Genomic DNA, 20,260 nt, shown 5'->3' with positions numbered 1-20,260 from the left:
TCTCTTCAAGAAAATTAGAGATACCAAGGGAACATTTCACACAAAGATGGGCACAACAAAGGACAGAAATGCTGTGAAACTAACAGAAACAGAAGATATTAAGAAGGGGTGGCAAAAATACACAGAAGAATTATGCAAAAAAGAACTTAATGACCCAGATAACCATGACAGTGTGATCCCTCATCTAGAGGCAGACATCCTGGAGTGTGAAGTCAAGTGGGCCTTAGAAAGCATCACTACAAACAAAGCTAGTGGAGGTGATGGAATTCCAGCTGACCTATTTCATATCCTATAAGATGATGCTGTTAAAGGGCTACACTCAATATGCCAGCAAATTTGGAAAACTCAGCAGCAGATTCAGGATTGGAAAAGGTCAGTTTTCATTCCAATCCCAAACAAAGCACTGCCAAACAATGTTCAAACTACCACACAATTAACCTCATTTCACATGCTAGCAAAGTAATGCATAAAAATTCTCCAAGCCAGGCTTCAACAGTACGTGAACCGAGAACTTCCAGATGTTCAAGCTAGATTTAGAAAAGGCAGAGGAACCAGAGATCAAATTGTCAACATCTGTTGGATCATAGAAAAAGCAAGATAATTCTCAGAAAAACATCTACTTCTGCTTTATTGACTATGTCAAAGTCTTTGACTGTGTGGATCACAATGAAATATGGAAAATTCTTAAACAGATGGGAATATCATACCACCTAACCTGACTCCTGGGCAATCTGTATGCAGGTCAAAAAAGCAACAATTACAACTGAACATGGAGCGACAGACTGGTCCAAAATTGGGAAAGAAGTACATCAAGGCTATATACTGCACCCTGCTTATTTAACTTCTATGCAGAGTACCTCATGAAAAATGCTGGGTTGGATGAATCACAAGCAGGAATCAAGACTGCTGGGAGAAATATCAAATTTTCTCAGATATGCAGATGATACCACCCTAATGGCAGAAAGCAAAGAGGAATGAAAGAGACTCCTGATGAAGGTGAAAGAGGAGAGTGAAAAAGCTGGCTTAAAACTCAACATGTGGAGAGGGGAGGTTCAGTGTCCAGGAAAGAGGAGGCTGGAATGGGGACCAGAGTCATAGGTGGTGGATGGGACACTTGGGTTTCACAGGAAAGGAGATGGAGGGTGCAGAGCAGGTGTCTGTGACTGGATTTGCATCTGACATTTGGCCTCCACAGAAGAACTGTTTACTGGGACAGCAAGAGCGGAAGGCGGACCAGAGCAAGGCTGACAAGTGGCCCAGGTGACACATTCACGTGGAAACCTCCTCCCCATCCTTGTCTTCATCTGCAGGGACAGGAGCTCTGTGTGCCATGGAGAATGTATCAAGCCCTGAGCCTTTGGAGTGGGAGCAATAACTCCAAGACCCTAGACTATCAGAGACTAACCCTAGGGAGTATCAAATGGTGAGAACTCACACAAAGGAAACCACTGGAATACAAGACCTGGCATTACCAGGTAGCACCCTGTGCAGTGGCTCAGATGGTAAAGCGTCTGCCTCCAATGCCAGAGACCTGGGTTCGATCCCTGGGTCGGAAAGATCCCCTGGAGAAGAAAATGGCAACGCACTCCAGTACTCTTGCCTGGAAAATCCCATAGGTGGAGGAGCCTGGTAGGCTACAGTCCACGGGGTCGCGAAGTCAGACACAACTGAGTGACTTCACTTTCACTCACAAACAAAAAACAAAAATACAAAACAAATCATCAGCACGCAGGATTACCAGCTCACCCAGCCGTGCCCATCAGAGGGAAGAGAAACAAACACTCAGCACAAACCCCAGCCTATAGGAAGCTTACACAAACTACTGCATCAACCTCAGAAGGGCGGAAATCAAAAGGAAGAAAGAATTCAGTCATGAAGCCTGGGAAAAGGAGACCTCAAACGCAAAGTTAAAAAAATAACGAAAGGCAGAGAAATACTACACAAATGAAGGAACAAACTAGAAACACAGAAGTCCAAATAAGTGAAGAGGAAACAGGCAGAGACCTGAAAAGTCAGAATAATGATGGCAAAGACGATCACAAACCTCGAAAACAAAACGGAGAAAATGCAAGAAGCAATTAACAAAGACCTAGAAGAAGTGGAGACTAAACATAGAGACAAAAAACAGAATTACTGAAATTAAAAATACTCTATAAGGAATCAATAGTAGAATATCTAAAGCAGAAGAACGAATCAGTGAATTGGAAGATAAAATGGTGGAAATAACTTCTGAAGAGCAGAATAAAGGAAAAAGAATGAAAAGAACTGAGGACAACATCAGAGACATCTGGGACAATATAAAATGCACCAACATTCAAATTATAGGGGTCTCAGAAGAAGAGAAAAAGAAAGGGTATGAGAAAATTTTTGAAGAGATTGTAGTTGAAAATTTCCCCAACATGGAAAAGGAAATAGTCAATCAAGTCCTAGAGGCACAAAGAGTCCCATACAGGGTAAATCCAAGGAGAAACATGCCAAGACACATACTAATCAAACTAACAAAGACTAAGCACAAAGAAAGAATATTAAAAGCAGCAAGGGAGAAGCAACAAGTAACATACAAGGGAAACCCCATCCACTTAACAGCTTATCTTTCAGCAGAAACTCTGCAGGCCATAAGGGAATAGCAGGATATATTTAAAGTACTGAAAGGGAAAAATCTACAACCAAGATTACCCAGCAAGGATCTCATTCAAAATTGATGGAGAAATAAAAAGCTTTTCAGACAAGCAAAAGTTAAGAGAATTCAGTACCACCAAACCAGCTTTACAATAAATGTTAAAGGGACTTATATGGTCAAGAAATACAAGAAAAGAAAAAGATCTACAAAATCAACCCCCAACAATGAAGAAAATGGCAACAGGAATATATATGTCAATAATTACTTTAAATGTAAATGGATTAAGCACTCCAACTGAAAGACACAGACTAGCTGAATGGAAACAAAAACAAGACCCACATATATGCTATCTACAAGAAACCCACTTCAGACCTAAAGACACATATAGATGGAAAGTGAGAGGATGGAAAAATATATTCCATGCAAATGGGAAGCAAAAGAAAGCTAGAGCAGCAATCCTCATATCAGACAAAATAAACCTTAAAGATTACAAGAGATAAGGCAGGACACTACATAATGATCAAGGGATCAATCCAAGAGAAAGACATAACAACTGTATATATCTATGCACCCAACACAGGAGCACCCCAATACATAAGACAAACACTAACAGACATAAAAGGAGAAACTGACAGTAACACAATAATAGGAGGAGAATTGAACACCCCACTCACACCAATGGACAGATCATCAAAACAGAAAATTAATAAGGAAACACAGTCTTAAACGATACATTAGATAAGATGGATCTCATTGATATCTTCAGGACATTCCATCCAAATGCAGAAGAATACACCTTCTTCTTAAGCGCACATGGAACATTCTCCACGACAGACCACATCCTGGGTCACAAATCAAACTTCAGTAAACTTAAGAAAACTGAAACCATATCAAGCATCTTCTCCGACCACAACACTTTGAGACTAGATATAAATTACAAGAAAAAAACTGTAAGAAACACAAACACGTGGAGATTAAACAACACGTTTCTAAATAACCAGTGGGTTACTGAATAAATCAAAAGGGAAATCAGAAAATTTCTAGAAACAAATGACAATGAAAACACGACAACTCAAAACCTACGGGATGCAGCAAAAGGTGTTCTAAGAGGGAAGTTTGTAGCAATACAATCCTACCTCAAGAAACAAAAAGAAAACATCAAATAGACAACCTAACTTTACACCTAAAACAACTGGAAAAAGAAGAACAAAAAAAAACAAAAATTAGTAGAAGGAAAGAAATCATAAAGATCTGAGCAAAAATAAATGAAAAAGAAATGAAAGAAATAACAGTAAAGATTAATAAAATGAAAAGCTGGTTCTTTGAGAAGATAAACAAAATTCACAAACCTTTAGCCAGACTCAATAAGAAAAAAAGGAGAATCAAATCAACAAAATTAGAAATGAAAAGGGAGAGGGTTATAACAGACAATGCAGAATTACGAAGAACTATAAGAGACTATTATGAACAACTATATGGCAATAAAATGGATAACCTGGAAGAAATGGACAGATTCTAAGAAAAGTTCAATCTTCCAAGACTGAACCAGGAAGAAATAGAAATTATGAACAACCCAATTACAAGCACTGAAGTTGAAGTTGTGATCAATAATCTCCCAAAAAACAAAAGCCCAGGACCAGATGGCTTCATAGAAGAATTCCATCAAACATTTAGAGAAGAGCTAATGACTATCCTTCTAAAACCCTTTCAAAAAATTGCAGAGAAAGAACACTTCCAAACTCATTCTATGAAGCCACCATCACCCTGATACCAAAATCAAAGACAGCACAAAAAAAAGAAAACTATAGGCCAATATCACTGATGAACATAGATGCAAAAATCCTCAACAAAATCTTAGCAAACAGAATTCAGCAACACATCAGAAACCTCATACACCATGATCAAGTTAGGTTTATTCCAGGAATGCAAGGATTCTCCCACATACGCAAATCAATCAATGTGATACACTGTTGTTAACAAATTGAAACATAAAAACCATATGATCATCACAAAAGATGACCAAAAAGTCTTTGACAAAATTCAGCACCCATTTATGGTGAAAACTCTTCAAAAAATGGGCATAGAAGGAACCTGCCTCAACATAGTAAAGGCCATATATGATAAGCCTACAGCAAACATTCTCAACGGTGAAAACTGAAAGCATTCCAGCTAAGATCAGGAACAAGACAGGTTGTCCACTTTCATCACTATTATTCAACATAGTTCTGGAAGTCCTAGCTATAGCAATCAAAGAAAAAGAATTAAAAGGAATCCAGATTGGAAAAGAAGTAGTAAAGCTCTCACTGTTTACAGATGACACGATACTGTACATAGAAAACCCAAAAGATAGTATCAGAAAACTACTAAAGCTAATCAGTGAATTTAGCGAAGTCACAGGATACAAAATCAATACACAGAAATCACTTGCATTTCTATATACTAACAATAAAAAATCAGAAAGAAATTAAGGAATCAATCCCATTCACGACTGCAACACAAAGAATTAAATATCTAGGAATAAACTTACCTAAGGAGACAAAAGAACTGTAAATAGAAAATTACAAGACACTAATGAAAGAAATCAAAGATGGCATAGACAGATGAAGAGAGATTTCATGTTCCTGGATAGGAAGAATCAATATTGTGAAAATGACTATACTACCAAACACAATCTACCTATTCAATGCAATCCCTATCAAACTACCAATGACGTTTTTTCACAAAACTAGAACAAAAATTTCCCAATTCATATGAAAACACAAAAGACCCCAAATAATGGAGCTGGAGGAAATCAACCTTCCTGACTTCAGATTATACTACAAGGCTTCCCTGGTGGCTCAGACGGTAAAGCATCTGTCTGCAATGCTGGAGACCCAGGTTCGTTCCCTGGGTCGGGAAGATCCCCTGGAGAAGGAAATGGCAACCCACTCCAGTACTCTTGCCTGGAAAATCCCATGGAAAGAGGAGCCTGGTAGGCTACAGTCCATGGGGCCGCATAGAGTCAGACACGACTGAGTGACTTTACTTACTTACTTACAGTCATCAAGACAGCATGGTACTGGCACAAAAACAGAAAAATAGACCAATGGAACAAGATAGAAAGCCCAGAAATAAACCCATGCACCTATGTGTACCTTATTTTTGACAAAGGAGGCAAGAATATAAAAGGGGGCAAAGACAGCCTATTCAATAAATGGTGCTGGGAAAACTGGACAGCTACCTGTAAAAGAATGAAGTTAGAACACTTCCTAACACCATTCACAGAGACAAACTCAAAATGGAATAAAGACCTAAACGTAAGATCAGAAACTATAGAACTCTTAGAGCAAAAACATAGGCCAAACACTCAATGACATAAATCAAAGAAAGATCCTCCATGACTCACCTCCTAGAGTAGTGAAAATAAAAGCAAAAGTAAACAAATGGGACCTGATTAAACTTAAAAGCTTTTGCACAGCTAAGGAAACTATAAGCAAGATGAAAAGACAACCCTCAGAATGGGAGAAAATGATAGCAAATGAATCTACTGACAAAGGATTAATTTCCAAATATACAGGCAGCTCATACAACTCAATGCCTGAAAAACAAATAACCCAATCAAAAAGCAGGAGAAAGACCTAAACAGATATTTCTCCAAGGAAGACATACAGATGGCTAACAAACACATGAAAAGATGCTGAACATCGCTCATTATTAGAGAAATGCAAATCTAAACCACTATGAGATATCACCTCACACTGGTCAGAATGGCCATCATCAAAAAGTCTACAAACAATAAATGCTGGAGAGGGTGTAGAGAAAAGGGAATGCTCTTGCACTGTTGGTGGCAATGTAAATGGATACAGGCACTATGGAAGACAGTATGACTATGGAAGACAGTATGAAGATTCATTTAAATAGTGCAAATATAACCACCATATGACCCAGCAATCCCACTCCTAGGCATATATCCTGAGGAAACCAAAATTGAAAAAGACACATGTATCCCACTGTTCATTGCAGCACTATTTACAATAGATAGAAAATGGAAGCAACTTAGACATCCATCAACAGATTATTGGATAAAGAAGGTGTGGTACATATATATGATGGACTATTACTCAGCCATAAAAAGTAATACATTTGAGTCAGTTCTAATGAGGTGGATGAACCTAGAACCTATTATACAGAGTGAAGTCAGAAAGAGAAAGATAAATATCATATTCTAACACATATATACAGAATCTAGAAAAATGGTACTAAAGAATTCATTTACAGGGCAGCAGTGGAGAAACTCCAGTATTCTTGCCTGGAGAATCCCAGGGACGGCGGAGCCTGGTGGGTTGCCGTCTATGGGGTCGCACAGAGTCGGACACAACTGAAGTGACTTAGAGAGAGAGAGTGGAGAAACAGACATAGAGAAAAGACTTATGGACATGGGGAGAGGGAGGAGAGGGTGAGATGTATGGAAACAGTAACATGGAAACTTAATTACCATATGTAAAATAGACAGTCAATGGGAATTTGCTGTGTGGCTCAGGAAACTCAAACAAGGACTCTGCATCAACCTAGAGGGGTGGGATGGGGAGGCAAATGGGGTGGAGGTTCAAATGGGAGTTGATATATGTATACCTATGGCTGATTCATGTTGAGGTTTGACAGAAAATAACAAAATTCTACGAAGCAATTATCCTTTAATAAAAAATTAATTAAAAAATAAAACTCAACACATAAAAAACAAAGGCAAAAAAATCATGGCATCCAGTCCCATCACTTCACAGCAAACAGATGGTGAAAAAATTGAAACAGTGGTAAATTTTATGTTCTTCATCCCCAAAATCACTGCAGACAGTGATTGCAACCGTGAAATTAAAAGATGCTTGCTCCTTGGAAGGAAAGCTATGACAAACCTAGACAGTGTATTAAAAAGCAGAGACATCACTTTGTCAACAAAGGTCCATGTAGTCAAAGTTACGTATTTTTCAGTAGTCATGCAGAGATGTGAGTGTTCAACCATAATGAAGGCTGAGTACCAAAGAACAGACGCTTTGGAATTGTGGTGCTGGAGTCTTGAGAGTCCCGTGGACAGCAAGGAGATCAAACCAGTCAATCCTAAAGAAAATCAACCCTGAATATTCTTTGCAAGGACTGATGCTGAAGTTGAAGCTCCAATATTTTGACGACCTGACGTGAGGAGCCGACTCACTGTAAAGACCCTGATACTGGAAAGATTGAGGGCAGGAGAGGAGGAGACAGACGATGCAGTTGAATGGCATCACCGACTAAATGGACATGAGTGTGAGCAAACTTCAGAACATCGTAGGATAGTAGTGCTGCAGTTCATGGGATTAAAAGAGTTAGACAAAACTTAGTGACTGAACAACAAACAGCAATGTTAAGAGGAAGAAAAAACAGCAATGTAGAGAGGAAGAAAAAATATTTGAAAACAACACATCTGGTAAGGACCTATTGTCTGAAATACACAAAGAACACATAAAACTCAGTAAGAACAAAACGTACACAATACAATTTAAAAAAGACTGACAAAAAGTTTATGAAAAGATGCTCTACATCATATCATTTGCAGAAACACAAATTCAAATAATACTGACATACCACTACATACTTATTACAAAAGCCAAAACCTGGCATATGACAACACCAAGTAATAACGAAGATACAGGTGGAGCAATAGGAACAATCATACGATGCTCTTAGGAATTCAAAATGGTATAGTAACTGTGGAAAAAGTTTGGTGGTTCCTTACACGATTAAGCATATTGTTACCACATAGGTGTGCGTGTTAAGTTGCTTTAGTCGTGTCCGACTCCTTGCGATGCTAGGGACTGTAGCCCGTGAGGGTCCTCTGTCCACGGGATTCTCCAGGCAAGAATACTGGAGTAAATTGCCAGGCCTTCCTCCAGGGACTCTCCCTAACTCAGGGATTGAACCTGGGTCTCCTGCACTGGCAGGCAGGTTCTTTACCACTAGTACCACCTGGGAAGCCCACTGTTACCATGTGAACCAGCAATCAGCTCCTTGTTGTTTACCCAAAGGAGATGAAAACTTATGTTCATATAAAACCTGTACACAGCTGTTTATAGCACTTTTATTCATACTGTCAAAATGTAGATGCAACCAAAATGTCCTTCAGTAGGTGAATGGATGAACTGTGGTACATCCAGACAATAAAAACAATGGGTTAACAACTCATGAAGACATACAGGAAGCATAAATGCATATCACTAAATGAAAGAAGTCAATATGAAGAGACTACACATTGTATTTCAGCTATTGGACATTCTACAAAGGGCAAAACTATGAACACAGGAAAACTGTAGTTGGGGGGGGTAGGTAAGGAATAAATACACAAAACAGAATTTTTAGAACAGTGAAAATACTATGTGTGATAGTGTAATAATGGACACTTGTCATTCTGTATTTGTTCGTACCACAGAATATAAAACAAAAATGAATCATGATGTAAACTATGGACTTTGGATAACTATGTCAGTGTATGTTCAGTTTTAGTAAAAATGTACCATTCTGCTAAGTGGAGTTGATATGGGGGTATTTATGAGTAGGAACAAGATTTATATGAGAAATGTCTACACCTCCCTCTCAATTTTGTTATAAACCTCAAACTGCTCTAAAATAATACAGGCTTCAAAAAACAAGTTAATGTACGAGTACTGTCACTCAAAGTGGCAGGAAACGGTGCTCAAATAATCAAGTTTCCCCACTGAAATAAACATTAACCTAGCAAAAACTCCTAAAATCAACTTTTTAGCAAGTCTGGAATTTAATTTAAAAAAAAAAAAAAAAAACTTAGAGCAACCAGGGAAAAGTTAAGCAAAAGACAGCTGAATTTCAGAAAGGTAGCCCTCTGGCATTTCTGCTTAACTGTCCATCATCCCCATTCCCTAGCAAAGCAGTAACTATAGGGACAGTGGGCCATATTCCTGGCGTGTCCCACTGGAGCCAGGGGACTAACAAAAGCTGCTGTGATATGAATATCTGGGGCCTCAAAGTTCATTTGCTGAAATTCTAATGTCTAATGTGATGTTATTTAGATGCAGGGCCTTTGGGTAGTGATTAGGTCATTAGGGCAGAGCCCTCATGAATGGGATCACTGGTCCTTAAAAGGAGGCACTGAAGGCTCCAGGAGAGATGACAAGCCGCTGCTGCTGCTGCCCTCGTGGACTCCAGGAGCAATCTCGAGCTGCCACTGCCACCCTTGTAGGTTCCAGGAGCGGCCACGAGCCACCTCCAGCGCCATGGCGGGCTCTGGAGGCATCACGAGCTGCCACTGCCACCAAGAGCCCCAGGAAGGGGCACATCATGTACACACGATGTACATGGTGTGCACATGTACACATGATGTACACATGATGTACATGGTGTGCACTACACGCACACATCGCCTACCAAGGGGCGAACAGCCAGGACACGCTGAGGTTAGAGGCAGCAGATGCCTGTACTAAAACAGCCCTTGCGCCAAATGTACTATTAACCCCACCCAAGCAACACAAGAATGCGCCCACATACAAAAAGCCCTCAAAGATCACAGAAGACAGTAGTTTCTCCTAACTTTACATGGTAAGAGAAGTATAAGTAAAATGAAGAAGCAGAATGACTCCCAGTAAAAAGATCAAGAGAATTCCCCTGAAAGAACAATGACACAGACCTCTTCAGTCTAACAGACACCAAGTTTGAAAGATAAAATTAAATATAAAATAAGATAAAAATACTTAAGTAATTAAGGCTATTAATAGAAATGCAGAGTGTTATAAAAAACAAAATAAAAACTATAAAAGGGGAGGCAAGAAAAAGTAGAAAACTCATTTACCGAGACGGAAAGTGAGCTAAAGGCAATGAAGAGCAAAATGAATAATTTAGAAGGATAAGCGATCTGGCAGATAGAATTTAGTAAATCACCCAATCAGAACACCAGATGAAAGCCAACTGAAATTATGGGGCTGAAAACTTTCCAAACATAAAGAAGAAAATAGAAATCCAGGTACAGGAAGCACAGAAAGTCCCAAACAAGATACACCCAAACAGAACTATACCAAGACGTATTATAATAAAAATGGCAAAAGTTAAAGAGAGGATTCTAAAAGTACCAAGAGAAAAACAAAAAGTTAACTACAAGGGAAACCCCATAAGACTATCAGCTGATTTTTCTACAGAAATGTTGTTGGCCAGAAGGGATGGCAACACATTATTCAAAATCAAAAAAGGGGAAAATATGCAACCTAGAATACTCTGACTAGCAAGGTCAGAATAGGAGACAAAAAGAATTTCTCAGATAAGCAAAAAATAAAGAGAATACAGCAATACTAAACCCACCTTAAAAGAAACATGGAAAATCTTTTCTAAATAAGAATGTACGGGAAAGAGAAAAATCACAACTGTAAAGCAAATCACTTAAATAAGCTAGTACATTTTTTATGTAAAAACCAAAACAAAACAATTTCATGAAAACAATGATAACCCCAATGGAACAGTAAAAGGATAAACGTAAAGATGTTTTAAAAAAAAAAAGACATCAAAAACATAAAATGTGGGGAAGAAGAGCAAGAAAAGGTAGAAGGTAGATTTTTTTTTCTTTTTTTAGAATGTGTGTTAGCCTATATGACTATCAATCTAAAGCAAGTAGATATAAGAAGCAGTTAACATACTTGAAAAACAAGGCAATCTCAAATCAAATGCACACAACAGATTGACTAAAACCAAAAAAAGAAAACATAAACATAAAAGGAAATCATCAAACCACAAAAGAGAAAAATGGGAGGATTCCCTGGTGGTCCAATGGCTAGAACTGTGCACTCTCCAGTACTGCCAAGGACTGGGGCTCGATCTGTGTTGAGGGAACTAAGATCCCGTAAGTCACGTGGTGTGGCCAAAAGAAGAAGAAGAAATATACCATCAACAGGAAACAAGGTTTCAGTTCAGTTCAGTTGCTCAGTCGTGTCTGACTCTGTGCGACCCCATGAATCGCAGCACGCCAGGCCTCCCTGTCCATCACCAACTCCTGGAGTCCACCCAAACCCATGTCCATTGAGTCAGTGATGCCATCCAACCATCTCATCCTCTGTCGTCCCCTTCTCCTTCTGCCCTCAATCTCTCCCAGCATCAGGGTCTTTTCCAATGAGTCAACTCTTCGCATCAGGTGGCCAAAGTACTGGAGTTGCAGCTTCAACATCAGTCCTTCCAATGAACACCCAGGACTGATCTCCTTTAGGATGGACTGGTTGGATCTCCTTGCAGTCCAAGGGATTCTCCAGAGTCTTCTCCAACACCACAGTTCAAAAGCATCAATTCTTCAGTGCTCATCTTTCTTTATAGTCCAACTCTCACATTCATACATGACCAGTGGAAAAACCATGGCCTTGACTAGACGGACCTTTGTTAGCAAAGTAATGTCTCTGCTTTTTAATATGCTGTCTAGGTCAGTCATAACTTTCCTTCCAAGGAGTAAGCATCTTTTAATTCCATGGCTGCAATCACCATCCACAGTGATTTTGGAGCCCAGAAAAATAAAGTCAGCCACTATTTCCACCGTTTCCCATCTATTTGCCATGAAGTGATGGGACCAGATGCCATGATCTTAGTTTTCTGAATGTTGAGCTTTAAGCCAACTTTTTCACTCTCCTCTTTCACTTTCATTCATCAAGAGGCTCTTTAGTTCTTCACTTTCTGCCATAAGGGTGGTGTCATCTGCATACCTGAGGTTATTGATATTTCTCCCGGCAATCTTGATTCCGGCTTGTGCCTCCTCCAGCCCAGAGTTTCTCATGATGTACTTTGCATATAAGTTAAATAAGCAGAGTGACAATATACAGCCTTGACGTACTCCTTTTCCTATTTGAAACCAGTCTGTTGTTCCATATCCAGTTCTAACCATTGCTTCTTGACCAGCACACAGGTTTCTCAAGAGGCAGGTCAGGTGGTATAGTATTCCCATCTCTTGAAGAATTTTCCAGTTTATTGTGATCCACACAGTATAACATAAATACATGTCTATCAATAATTACCTTAAACATCAATGGCCTAAATGCTCCAACAAAAGAGTGGCAGACTGAATAAAACAAACAGCCTACAATATGCTACCTACAAGAGACCCACCTTAGGGCAAAAGACCCACACAGATCAAAAATGAGAGGATGGAAAAGATATTCCATGCAAATGAAAATGACAAGAAAGTGGGGGTCACAATACTTCTATTAGACAAAATAAACTTTAAAACAAATGCCATAGAAGGATACTAAAATGATAAAAGGATCAATACAAGATGATTTTACACTCATCAACATACATGCACCTAACACAGGAGAACCCAAACACATAAATACTAATAGACATAAAGGGAGAAATTGATGGGAATACAGTAATAGGAGATTTTAACACCCCACTCACATTAATGAAAAGATCTTTGAGACAGGAAATCAACAAGGCAACAGAGATCCTAAATGATAAAACAGAACAATTAGACTTTTAATTGATATTTTCAGGACTTTACATCCAAAGACACATTTTTTTCAAGTGCACGTGGAAGATTCTCTAGGACTGACCACATACTAGGGTATGAAATAAGACTCAACAAATGTAAGAGTAAAGAAATTATCTCAAGTAACTATTCTAACCACACGGAAAAAAGGAGCATCCTTGGCAAGTGGTATTGGGAAAGTTGGACAGTGGCATGTAAATCAATGAAGTTAGAACATACTCTCACACCATGCACAAAAATAAACTCAAAGTGACTTAAAGACTTAAACATAAGATATGACACCGTAAAAGTCCTAGAAGAGAGATAGGCAAAACATTCTCTTATATAAAACATACGAATGCTTTCTTAGGTCAATCTTCCAAGGCAATACAAATAAAAGTAACATACACAAATGGGACCTAATCAAACTTAGAAGCTTTTGTACAGCAAAGGAAACCATAAAAGAACAAGAAGATAACTAGGACTGGGAGAAAACATTTGCGAAGATGTGAATGACAAGGGCTTAATTTCCTAACTATACAACAGCTAATACAACTCAATAATAACAAGAGCATAAAAACCCAATCAAAAAATAGGCAGAAGATCTAAATAGACATTTCTCCAAAAACAGACATACAGATGACCAACAGCACATGAACCAATGCATAACAACACTAATTATTAGAGAAACACAAATCAAAACTACAATAAGGTACCACCTCTCACCGGTCAGAGTGGCCATCACTGAAAATCTACAAATAAAAAATGCTGAAAAGTATGTGGAGAAAACAGCGTCCTCCTACAGTGGTGGTAGGAATGTAGGTTGGTACAGCCACTATGGAAAACAATATGGAGACGCATCAAAAAACTAAAAGTGGAGTTGCCACATGATTCTGCAATCCCACTCCTGGGCATACATCCAGAAAAAGCTGTAATTTGAAAAGATACACATACCTCAATGTTCAATATAACACTACTTACAATAGCCAAGACATGGAAACCTATTAAACAGATGACTGGATAAAGAAGATGTGGTACATATATACAATGGAATACAATGGAATACTACTTAGACATAAAAAACAGACAATGTCATATGCCATTTGTCAACATGAATGGACCTAAAGATTATCATGCTAAATGAGGTTAATTCAGGAAAAGACAAGTACCATATGATATCACATATGTGGAATCTAAAATATGACACAAATGAACTTGTCTATAAATAGAAATAGACTCAAACTTGTGGTTGTTGAGGGGGAGGGGTGGATTGGGAGTTTAGGAATAGTAGATGCAAACTATTACATAGAGAATGGATAAAAAAGAGGGCCCTACTGTATGGCACAGGTAACTATATATAGTATACTATGATAAACCACAGTAGAAAAGAATATGAAAAAGAATACATGTGTAGCTGAGTCACTTTGCTGTAGAGCAGAAATGAACACAACATTGTAAATTAACTATACCTCAATGTAAGTTTTTAAAAAACTAAAAGAGAAAAAATGGGCAAAGGAATTTAATAGTTCTAAAAATAACTATACAGAAACAGCCAATAAACACATGAAAAGATGCTCAACATCATTAGCCATCAGGGAAGTGCAAGTAAAAACTACAGTGCGATACCACTTTACACTCATTAGGATGGCTAAAATCAATAATCAAAAAGGACAGAGAAGTGTAGGAAAGGATGTAGATAAGTGGAGACCTCACACAATGTTGGTAGGAATATAAAATGATGCAGTTGCTTTGGAAAACAGTCTGACAGTTCCTCAAAATGTTAAGTACAGTTACCATTTGAGGCAACAATTCCACTTTTGGGTAAATACCCAAGAAAATTTGAAAACTGTCCTTATAAAATATTGCTCATTAATATTCACAGCAGCATTATTCATAACAGCCAAAAGAGGATATAAACCAAATATCCATCATCTGATGAATAGGCAAACAAAATGGGGTATATTCATATAATGAAATATTAGGCAATAAAAAAGAGTGAAGTACTAATCATGCTATACCATGGATGAACCTTGAAAATATCATGCTAAGTAAAAGAAGCTTGACAGAAAAGACCATGTATTATATGATTCAATTAATATGAAATACCTTCAACAAACAAATTCTTAAAAACAGAAAGTAAATTAGCTTTTACCAATTTTGCACTGAAAAGAAGGAGCAATGGGGAAGGACTGCTAATGGGGATTAGCATTTCCTTTCTGGGGTGTTAAAATGTTCTGAAATTAGGTAAGGATAATTATCATACAATGCTGAATAAACCAATGTGGATTCTGTATACATTACAGTGTGACAAAAAGTAAATTATACAATTTAATGGATGAATTGTATGGTACATGAATTATAACTCAATAAAGCAATTTTAAAACAGAAGGTAAAATACATTCCCAGATAAAAACAAAATTGGTGATGCTATTTCTTCTTGAATAGTGTGATTGCTGACATTTTTGTATTATTCTTTAATGTCCTTCATGTTTCCTCAGCATAAAGTTTTCTATTGAACATGTGCTATTTTAATAATCACAATATATATATATTAATGAAAAACACCAAGTTCCTAAAAATACAAAAGAATAAATTAATTCTTTACAAAATACCATATGACTCTAATCTACAATTCAACCTTACAATGAATTTTTTTCTTATAGATAAGAGAAAATAAATTAATACTTACTTAAGTGCTTGTGCTCCTGGTCTTTGCACAATCAAAGTGCTAAATTCTTCCACTACAATATCTAGTAGTTCAGGTTTTTGTTGTTGTTCTCTTAGAATAATAGACATACTTTTCAAGTGAACAAAAAACTTCATTGCTTCAAACTAGAATATAAACAGGAAGAAAATGAAAAAAATTATATATCTATAATACTATTTATACAATTTATTCCTTCCAAAAACCAGAAAAATACTTCAAAAACCTTTACATATTAAAGGATCACCACATAATACTAAAACTAAACATAAACTAAAATTAAACATAACATGAATTTTTTTAAAAAGCCACATAACACTAAAAATTTTATTCCTACTACGGAAACTAAAACAAATGCAATATTTACAGATTCAGAGTAAGATCACCAAACATGTCAGTAACATGTATTTCTGAAAGGATTAAAATTAAGTGAATCTATCAATAAATACTCAGGTATAAGGCAACAAAACATTTTTACTGTTTTTGGCAAGGTTGGATCAACTGCTGTTTCACTATAGCCAATTGCTTCATACAGCAAAATTTTTTCTTTAGGTGTCAATATTTCTTCAAGACCTACAAATCATAAAGAATGTTTTATGTTATTAACTGGTAGGTAACAAGATAAAACCAAATCCAAATTTAGCTGCTTTTAATAATGTAAATTTACTCTTTTTTATAATACCTTTAAGAAATTATATTCACAAATGCTAAGATGGCATTGGCAATTTTAGGTTTATTTTTTTAAAATATAAATGACTAAATACATAAATTTAGCAATATAAATTTCTAAATGCTTGTATTAAGCACACAAAATAGCTACCCGTATTAGGTACTTAATGGCATTATGCTAGTCAACATAAGTAGCATACAAAATATGAAGTATTAATATCATGTCTGCCCATTTTAAAGTCGATAAAATTGAGTTTAAGAGAGCTTAAATTTGCCAGGGTCATATTGCTAATAAATGATATATCCAGGATATAAACCTAAGTCCCTAAGCCTCTGAAGTTAAGATGTTAAGCATTTGGTTGGGAAGTAAAAAATCTTTCCAAGAAATAATTTCAATGAAAATTTACAGTGGTTTATACTCTTTTGAAACTTTTATTTATAACTGTGCTATACACACTTACTAAATCTTCTAGACATAATGCTCTTCTGAAAGCATTAGTCAGATTTTAAAATTTTTATTTGATTTTTATTTGACATACATTTAAAATTTTATTAGCAATTTTACTTATAGTAAGAATTACTTATCATATATATATATACTTTCAATGTCTATGTAATAAAAGAGAAAACCTCCTACAAAACTTAATTTCACACTTGATGGTTAGCGACACTACCACAGCTTGATTAACTGCACTACTGTACAATGAAATGAACGTACTTCCAGGTTTAACATCGAGTTGTTGTTTACTATGCGATTCTGACCAATTCCACATCCAGCTAAACCATCCTTTATTACCCTCTGACTCTTCTGCTCCTTCTCTGAAAATTCTGTATCCAGCTTTCTTCACCTAAAATAAATAAATTTTCAAATAAATGACAAATTATCTTTTATTTAGCAATTCAAAGAAACAGGATATTTCCAAAACTTATCTACTTTAGTGGATAAGTATAAACAACAATCATACTGACAATAAAATATAGTAAGTGTAACACTGGACAAATATCAGAATTTAGAATTATCTGATACTTAGCACACTGTCTTACAAGCAATAATAATGGGAGGGAAAATCAGCTTTTCACCTTTAAGACCAATCACTGAGAAAGAACTTTTTCCCCAGTGAAACTGTCTTGAATAGATGTGGCAAATAGATGGTTTAAATATATGTGGCGAAAGAATACATCAAATTTTCTTGTAATATGGTGTTTTTCTTCAGACACTAAGTCATGTCCGACTCTGTGACCCAATGGACTACAGCGTGCCAGCCTTCCCTGTCGGTCCCTCACCACATCCTGGAGTTTGCTCAAATTCCTGTTCACTGAGTCAGTGATGCCATCCAAACATCTCATCCTTTGTCGCCCCCTTTCTCCTCCTGCTCTCAAGTCTTTCCCAGCATCAATCAGGGTCTTTTCCAATGAGCTGGCTCTCCACTTCAGGTGGCCAAAGTATTGGAGTTTTAGCATCAATCCTTCCAATGAATATTCAGGGTTGATTTCCTTTAGGATTATCTGGTTTGAGCTCCTTGCTCTCCAAGGGACTCTCAAGAGTCTTCTCCAGCACCACAATTTGAAAGCATCAATTATCTGGTGCTCAGTCTTCTTTACGGTCCAACTCTCACATCCATACATGACTACTGGGAAAACCATAGTTCTGACTATATGAACCTTTGTCAGCAGAGCTTAATGTCTCTGGTTTTTAATACGCTGTCTAGGTTTGTCATAGCTTTTCTTCCAAAGTGCAAATGTCTTTTAATTTTGTAGCTGCAGTCACCATCACTGATGATTTTGGAGCCAAAGAAAATAAAAGCTGCCACTGTTTCCACTTTTTCCCTATCTATTTGCCATGAAGTGATGGGACTGGATGCCATGGTTTTAGTCTTTTGAATGCTGAGTTTCAAGCCAGGTTTTCACTCTCTTTCACCCTCATCAAGAAGTTCTTTAGTTGCTCTTCACTTTCTGCCATTATTCTTATAATACAAGTAAGCAAATTTGAACCCCTTTTAGGAAATAGTATAATACAGCACAATACCAATAAATTCTATATAAATTATAGATTTATTTTACTAATTGAAGGACAATCTGGAATTACCTCAACTTCCGCCTGTTGTCTTGCTATAGTTATATTAAACACATCCAAAGTCTTTTCCAACGCCTAAAAATATAAATAAAATGTGTTTACATAACTTTATATAATTTTCATATATGCTCTATCAAACTGCTGCACTAGAGAAAATATAGGAAATTGAAAATAAGTCATCCATCAATATGATATTTCTCTTAAATTCTGAAAAGCAATGCTTGTATATATATCAACTTGGAAATTTGGCTTTGAAACCAACACTGAGAAGACTGAGATCAATGTAGCAAATACTTTCTAGGACTCTGAGGTTTATAAATGTCATAATAATGTGAGGCTTCAAGTTACTATTTTCATAAACCCAAATCTCTCCAGATTGAGAAGAATCTCAAATTCCAAATGATCACCAGAGTTTCTATCATCCAACTGAAGTTAAGGAGTATGAAAAAGTCTAAGTAAAAGAGACAGAGAATGCGAGTCAAAATTAGAACAAATAAGTAGGAAGTGTTAATCACTAAAGACTGAGGACTTAAGTATTACAAAATATTCAACAAATTTTTATAATGCTAACCTCCAAAGAATTGAGAAGTTCACCAGATGGCTTCTTACTTGTTAGCTTTTTTTTATACAGTTCTTTATATTGCTTCATTTTTTGCCTATGTTCTCTAATATGATTCCAGGACCACATCCGTAAGCGGGGGCGAATGTTTACTTCAAGAATACCACGTATAGCATAAGCCCACCTAGTTAAAAAATAAAAACAAAAACTCTCCCCTTAAAAACACTCTCAAATCAACAGTATGAAATATAACTGACATCACTTCTGTTTTAACAACATACATAATACAGAGACTGTGAAAATATTATCTAGCACTTGCTTCTTACCAACCCTATTAGTAGTTAATTAAGAACACAATATTTTGTCTTATCTTTTTCCTAAATGAAAATAAGCAAAATTACAGAATTTTGTTACAACACAGTTCTACCAAAAAACTATTAAAGTATTAATTGGCAACTAGCCCTTTAGCCACCTGAATAGTAAATAAAATACTCAACTGAAAAAGTAACTGCAACTTTGAAAACTTAGGTAAGACCTTAATAACTTAAAAAAAAGACTACTTCTGAATTTTAAAAACAGGTTGCACTTTACAGACTCCCATAACTTTTTCAGATTTATAACAGGCAGTGTTGATACCAAAGTTTGAAAACTAAAAAAAGACATGGTTGAAAAAGAAACTGGAATTTTTTTTTTTGTAATTCCAAAAATACAGTAAATGAATAGACTGCTAGTATTTCCAGTTGTAAATTCATTATAAAGAATCTTTTAAGTCAATTTTACTAGTGCAATAAGCAAAAGCCACTACAAGTGTTTCAGGCCAAATATCATAATATAGCTTATATCAGCTTTTAAAGAGAGTATCTTAAAATTCTTAAAAAGTCAAGAAATTCACTTTTATGCTGTCATTTTTTTAATACAACTGAAGACATATTAATGCCATAGACATTAGTATCTGCAAAAATTCCCTAGGCAATAAATAATGTGCTAAAATAAATTTCACTGAGCAATTCCACTTCTGAGTATTTATGTGAAGAAAATGAAAACACTAACTCAAAAAGATATATGTACCTGCATGTTCACTGCAGCAGTGTTTACAAGAGCCAAGATATGGAAACAATCAACTGTCCATAGATGGATGAAAGGATAAAGTGTACACACACACT

At 36.5% G+C, this 20,260-nt stretch overlaps 1 protein-coding gene across 3 annotated transcripts in view; it reads right to left on the bottom strand.

Moving 5' to 3' along the window:
- Nucleotides 1–20,260, bottom strand: part of VPS13A (vacuolar protein sorting 13 homolog A) — a 268,740-nt gene that overhangs the window by 205,745 nt on the left and 42,735 nt on the right. For all 3 annotated transcript variants that reach the window (XM_043890712.1, XM_043890713.1, XM_043890714.1), the window contains exons 13-17: nt 19,110–19,281; nt 18,551–18,613; nt 17,183–17,312; nt 16,274–16,368; nt 15,781–15,923 (exon numbers count right to left, since the gene is read on the bottom strand). In XM_043890712.1, the coding sequence (XP_043746647.1) occupies nt 15,781–15,923; nt 16,274–16,368; nt 17,183–17,312; nt 18,551–18,613; nt 19,110–19,281 (603 nt within the window). The remainder of the gene's footprint in view (nt 1–15,780; nt 15,924–16,273; nt 16,369–17,182; nt 17,313–18,550; nt 18,614–19,109; nt 19,282–20,260) is intronic.

The sequence above is a fragment of the Cervus elaphus genome, chromosome 29 (genome assembly GCF_910594005.1).
Source record: "Cervus elaphus chromosome 29, mCerEla1.1, whole genome shotgun sequence".
Taxonomy (NCBI): domain Eukaryota; kingdom Metazoa; phylum Chordata; class Mammalia; order Artiodactyla; family Cervidae; genus Cervus; species Cervus elaphus.
Note: the sequence above shows the minus strand (reverse complement) of the source record. Positions and strands in the feature narration are given on the sequence as shown.